Source organism: Haliotis cracherodii, unplaced genomic scaffold (genome assembly GCF_022045235.1).
Source record: "Haliotis cracherodii isolate W230 unplaced genomic scaffold, xgHalCrac1.p SCAF_21, whole genome shotgun sequence".
NCBI lineage: Eukaryota > Metazoa > Mollusca > Gastropoda > Lepetellida > Haliotidae > Haliotis > Haliotis cracherodii.
Window position 1 is genome coordinate 6,634,478 of NW_027266277.1, and position 6,908 is coordinate 6,641,385.

Sequence of the window (6,908 nt, forward strand, 5' to 3'; positions counted from 1 at the left end):
ACATAAACAATTCATTACTTTTCAGATTCTCTTCCGTGCGTTGAGGTTATTAACAAAATGTCATTTACAATAATGATCTTGCTACTGGCAAATATGACATCGTCTATTTTTGGATACCCAGCCACGTTGGTATCATTGTTAACACAAATGCTGATACTGCTTCAAAAGCAGAATTCACAAACACATCTGTGACACAACTTCTTATCCCAGAAGTGGGACAGTCATAAATGCCATGAAATAAGGTTGCACCTGTTTGGGTTGTCAGTCTAGATCTGAAGACGGTCATGGTCAAGATTGAGTGTATTTACTTTTCCATCACAAGGGATAAATATTTCAGAGTAAAAACAGTCAAGGACCTTTTGAGTCAAGTAAATTCTCTTTTAGATATTGAACGAAATAGAACTTATTAATACATTTTGATGCACTCAGTATGTTATTTAATAATTGGTAGTGCTAATTAGTAACTTAGATTCTTAGTGGCTGTAATGTCGCGGGGGTTGAAGTAGCGTAAAATTGTCCCCCCACCCCCCAAACCCCAAAGAGGGTATGAAGGGTCCACATCATTCGAAGTATTTTTATGCATGCAAGACTTTTAAACTTGTAAACTATCGCCAGCGAATGAAGGGATGATATAAATACTGCCGGGATCCATGCAAGAAGCAAAGGTAGCACATGTCCCCATGGACCTTGAATGGTGATCCCCTTTTAGTTACTGGCGACATGTTGACTGACACTTTATTCTTATAAATGTTCTCAGCTAGTTGTAAATCGAATCTGTGATATTATAGTTAGTGTACTGTCCATCGATGACAGGTTCTTATTTCGTCTAAAATAAATGTATTATTTATGTATAACTTCTCGTCACAACATGGCTGAAGTATTATTTATGTAACGTTAAATATTAACTCACTTACTCACTGGACAAAAGCTTCCACTACACGTGTTTATGTTGGGGGTGGAGGTCATTGACCTTTTAAGACCACCAATCTTGCTTTTGCTTACAAAAATAAATAACCTACACTTTCATTTCACGACCAATTATATATATACTAATTTGGAATATATTTAAGGTTGTGTTTACATTGACACGTGTTTATGTGTTATTGAGGGATAAACAATTGTACATTGATATCTTATCACATGATATTTGAGAAACAGAAGAGACACTAACTTTAGTTTCAATAACATAAGAAAGTACATCTTTATTTCAACAAATACAGTATTTGTTTTCACTTCACTGAAATGTTTTGTCTTCTGAAAGTATACAAAACATATATGAAATGTTCTTTTAGTTATTATTTATATATTAATATATTTTACGTTTAGGGTTATCACTATGAAAAAAATCTTATCGAACATTCATGAAACTTCGCAAATTTAATTGATCGTTATTTTGTCCAGATGTGCAAATGACTAACCATTCTTAGATTCCCTCTCTACAACCACCGCCAAACTTCATTTATATCAACTACATTTATCCATGGCCTATATCATTTAATGATGTCTATAAAGATTCACAATGACAGGAAAAATTAAAAGGGAAAGGCCAATAAAAATGCGTGTCTAAATAAAGATTGGACATGCAACAAAGAATCAGACATAATAGTGCTCAACATGATTTTTCAGTTTACATTTGGTAAGTACTGTCATTGCCATTACGTTGTTTGCGTCAAAATATAGGTCATAATAAGTCAGGGAATACTCAGTAGCATACGCATTTACATAGTGTAATAAAATCGAAATGTTTAATCTGTGATGAAATGTTTTGACAAAATCTTGACAAATAAATTAGAGATGATTTGTTATTATTTCCAAAGACGTTTATATGAAAAGCATGGATGTGGGGGTAGGTAACGGTGTTGGTGGGTGGAGTGGGTGGTGGTGTTATTTTCCAGAGAAAATAATGACGACTGAACGGTATTAAACAACGATCGCATTTGGAATCATGTTGAGCAACTCCCCTGTTGATGATGTCTGTATATTGTGCCACCCATGGGTCCTATTCCTTTCATTTCTCCAAAAAGAGTTGATTTAGCTGAACCAGTTCCTCTTTATCCACCCTTTATCACGCTGTCTCTCCCTCGGACGCACCCTCTGCTGTCATTGTAAGAAGCAGACAACATCCCGGTTGCGTTCGTGCCTTTTCGGCTGAAAAGTTACAAATTGCCGCGTGTGTCATGTGCCGCTGAGCACAAACTCAACACATTTTATAATCGCTGCTTGAGTACAAATCTGAAGTGGGTACGAACTTATGCTGGAGCATTTCACCGAGTTGGGCACAAATTTATTTAATAACCTCAGGGCCTGGACTCCTTATCCATGGATGAATATTGTGAGCTACCGTTATGGCCGTATGCATCCTGTTATCATGCTATGCATGCAATTCAGTATTTAACGAATAAAGTCTGTTTATACGGCTTTCGGTGATTCAAAGTAATATTTCCAGTTGCAACCGTGTCGATTGGGTTTAGATGTTTTGGTACCATAAGTTTAGGTTCGAAGCAACATTCCAATATTTTTTGTTTTGGTGTAGTTTCTTTTTCTCGTCAGTATACCTCTGTTCTCGGGGTCATTTCACCAATTTAATACGGCTTTCAGTGGATGTTAACCGAAGTACGTCCAAACTGATACCTTTTATAAAATGGTTAACAATCTTGTACCGGATTATCTCTCAAAATTAGTTCCAAAGAGAGTGTCGGATGCTGATTTGAGAAACTGCTCACAGCTGCAAAACATAAAGTGTAAAACAAATAATTATGCCAAATCATTTTTTTCCAGAAACCGCTAATATTTGGAACTCACTACCTATTGACTACACTAATGCCAGTGGTGTAGGAAGTTTGACAAGTTTGATAAAAAAACAATGATAAAAATGGTATATACTTTAAATTATGGATAAAAATTCTTTTACGTTATACACTCCCGTCTCAAGTTTGGCTGCAGGGATCTCTTAACGCAGACAAATTTGCCAGATTTATATCCGGCAGCCGAGATAATCATCTTTAATGTCAATTATATAATGTATGCTATTTCTCATGTCACTTTTAATACATTGTAATTTGTATATGTATCATGTTTTGGAGAGGCATTCAGATAAGCAAAATGTACTTGTTTGGCAATCCCCCCGCTTTATGGAAATAGATATGTTTGATTCAATTGATACCTCCTTTCATTGTGACGCTGCGTGAAGATCTGACTGTATTTCATAACGCTTTGACAGGTATCACAGACTCTGAACAAGGGTGACGGCTCATAGACTGGAGTTGCTTCCCTTCGATAAAGAGCAGTTCCTCTTGCAGGCGACGGATGGAATGCCGTGACGGGCAAGCAGATACAATATGGGAAGGCAATTGTTGCTTAAGCTATATCTAGTTATCCGCTGTCTACAAATAGGTTTCAGTTGGAACTATATCACTTGTTGTCTCTGTCCGACTGACATATCACTAACATTATGACGGATAATGTATTTACGCCACCACAGCCACCACCCTCTCCACCCACCACCACCTGCCCCACCCACCACCACCTGCCCCTACCTCCACCCTCTCCACTCACTTCCACCTACCACCACCTGCCCCTTACCTCCACCCACCACACCTGCCCCTACCACCACCCTCTCCACCCTCTCCACCCACCACCACCTGCCCCTACCTCAACCCTCTCCACCCACTACCACCTGCCCCTACCTCCACCCTCTCCACCCACCACCACCTGCCCCTACCTTCACCCACTCCACCCACCACCACCTGCCCCTACCTCCACCCTCTCCACCCACCTCCACCCTCTCCAACCACCACCACCTGCCCCTACATCCACCCTCTCCACCCACCCCCACCCTCTCCAACCACCACCACCTGCCCCTACCTACACCCTCTCCATCCACCTGCTCATACCTCCAGGCTTTTCCGGGAAATAGAGAAAAGGAAAACTTGCAATGATTAAGCATCATTCGTGAGCGGTAAGAATAGGTTTTCGGAAGATAGAATTTAAGAATGACATTAAATTATGACGAGGTTATCGTCCTTTTTAGGTTTGGGATAGTTTAATTCCTGTATTAGAAATAGACACTATGTATTCATAATACGGGACATATACTATCCCTAAAAACACTCGCACGACAGACTCTGAACAAGGGTGACGGCTCATAGACTAGAGTTGCTTCCCTTCGATAAAGAGCAGTTCCTCTTGCAGGCGACGGATGGAATTCCCATGACGGGCAAGCAGATACAATATGGGAAGGCAATTGTTGCTTAAGCTATATCTAGTTATCCGCTGTCTACAAATAGGTTTCAGTTGGAACTATATCACTTGTTGTCTCTGTCCGACTGACATATCACTAACATTATGACGGATAATGTATTTACGCCACCACAGCCACCACCCTCTCCACCCACCACCACCTGCCCCACCCACCACCACCTGCCCCTACCTCCACCCTCTCCACTCACTTCCACCTACCACCACCTGCCCCTTACCTCCACCCACCACACCTGCCCCTACCACCACCCTCTCCACCCTCTCCACCCACCACCACCTGCCTCTACCTCAACCCTCTCCACCCACCTCCACCCTCTCCACCCACCACCACCTGCCCCTACCTCCACCCTCTCCACTCACCCCCACCTACCATCACCTGCCCCTTACCTCCACCCACCACACCTGCCCCTACCTCCACCCTCTCCACTCACTTCCACCTACCATCACCTGCCCCTTACCTCCACCCACCACACCTGCCCCTACCTCCACCCTCCTCCACCCTCTCCACCCACCACCACCTGCCCCTACCTCCACCCTCTCCACCCTCTCCACCCACCACCACCTGCCCCTTACCTCCACCCACCACACCTGCCCCTACCTCCACCCTCCTCCACCCTCTCCACCCACCACCACCTGCCCCTACCTCCACCCTCTCCACCCTCTCCACCCACCACCACCTGCCCCTTACCTCCACCCACCACACCTGCCCCTACCTCCACCCTCTCCACTCACTTCCACCTACCATCACCTGCCCCTTACCTCCACCCACCACACCTGCCCCTACCTCCACCCTCCTCCACCCTCTCCACCCACCACCACCTGCCCCTACCTCCACCCTCTCCACCCTCTCCACCCACCACCACCTGCCCCTTACCTCCACCCACCACCACCTGCCCCTACCTCCACCCTCTCCACTCACTTCCACCTACCATCACCTGCCCCTTACCTCCACCCACCACACCTGCCCCTACCTCCACCCTCCTCCACCCTCTCCACCCACCACCACCTGCCCCTACCTCAACCCTCTCCACCCACCACCACCTGCCCCTTACCTCCACCCACCACCACCTGCCCCTACCTCCACCCTCTCCACTCACTTCCACCTACCATCACCTGCCCCTTACCTCCACCCACCACACCTGCCCCTACCTCCACCCTCCTCCACCCTCTCCACCCACCACCACCTGCCCCTACCTCCACCCTCTCCACCTACCACCACCCTCTCCAACCACCACCACCTGCCCCTACCTCCACCCACTTCACCCACCACCACCTGCCCCTACCTCCACCCTCTCCATCCACCTGCTCATACCTCCAGGCTTTTCCGGGAAATAGAGAAAAGGAAAACTTTGCAATGATTAAGCATCGTTCGTGAGCGGTAAGAATAGGTTTAATTTTCGGAAGATAGAATTTAAGAATGACATTAAATTATGACGAGGTTATCGGGACATATACGGGACATATACTATCCCTAAAAACACTCGCACGACATCCTCTCTCTCTCTCTCTCTCTCTCTCTCTCTCTCTCTCTCTCTCTCTCTCTCTCTCTCTCTATATATATATATATATATATATATATATATATATATATATACTGAACCAAATTTAAAACTCCACAATCCTAAAATTTGAACATTTTGACCAGTTATCATTGTGGGTCCTTATTGTGTATTTAAACAGTAATGGCCACGTATTGTCTTCAGATAACACCCGTTTTTGTGCAGGTGAATCGATCAAAATCATGTGCACAGCACTTTAGTTGCAAAAGCGTTTTTTCCCGTGCAACTGGTCACGTGGTCATAATACCGCACGTGTTTTCAACCATACTTGTTAGCAGTCATTAAAAAAACAAAAAAACACAAGAAAACAAAAGTCTTCACGGCCAATTGTCATGCCCCGCCTTTCAAATGTGTAACGTGAACATGCCATCGGCATGTTGCAGACGGGAACGTCCGTAGCTGAAGTCGCATGAAGGACGATGGGTTGTAGTCGATGGACTGATTATGATTTACAGACGCGTCTACAGCAAACGGGTACCACCGCTGATCACCCTCAGCCAGGTCGACCACGTGTGACGTCACATGCAGAGGATCGTCAGATTGTCTTACGTCACTTCCGTAACCGATTTTTGACGGCTACATCAACCAGAAATGAACTGTTAAGGGGTAGACTGAGTGCGCAAACTGTTCGAAACCGTCTGAGAACTGCATACCTTCAAGCACGACGGCCATACTGCGGGCCGATTCTGACTCAATTACACAGACGTCAACGTCAATTGTGGGCACAGCGATACCTACGATGGACTCAGAGGAATTAGAATCAAGTCGTCTTCAGTGATGAATCCCGATTTAATTTTCGAGTTGCTGATGGTAGGGCGAGGGTGTGGAGGCGACGTCATGAACGTTACGCCCAGTGTTGTGTACAGGAAGTTGAAAGATTTCGAGGCGAAAGTGATTTAAACTGTTGATGTTATTACCGAATACCGTAGGTGCTTGGAACAAATTATGGTTACAGCCGTTAATTAAAATCCTTCTTTGGACATTAATGATTAAAAATTACCTTCTCTAATACATTTGTCCGTTGTATATCATATATGGGATTACTTTTAAAAATGTGAAAAATGTTTTTAATTTGACTCAGTATAATTATAT

At 44.3% G+C, this 6,908-nt stretch overlaps 2 protein-coding genes across 2 annotated transcripts; both read left to right on the plus strand.

Annotated features, from left to right (window-relative positions):
• Positions 1-3,451: 3,451 nt before the first annotated feature.
• Positions 3,452-3,916, plus strand: LOC139471051 (uncharacterized). The gene has a single exon (XM_071253349.1). It carries the CDS (start codon positions 3,452-3,454, stop codon positions 3,914-3,916), a length of 465 nt encoding a protein of 154 aa, XP_071109450.1.
• Positions 3,917-4,344: 428 nt separating this feature from the next.
• On the plus strand, positions 4,345-5,592 carry LOC139471052 (uncharacterized). Its single transcript, XM_071253350.1, has one exon. It carries the CDS (start codon positions 4,345-4,347, stop codon positions 5,590-5,592), a length of 1,248 nt encoding a protein of 415 aa, XP_071109451.1.
• Positions 5,593-6,908: the final 1,316 nt, after the last annotated feature.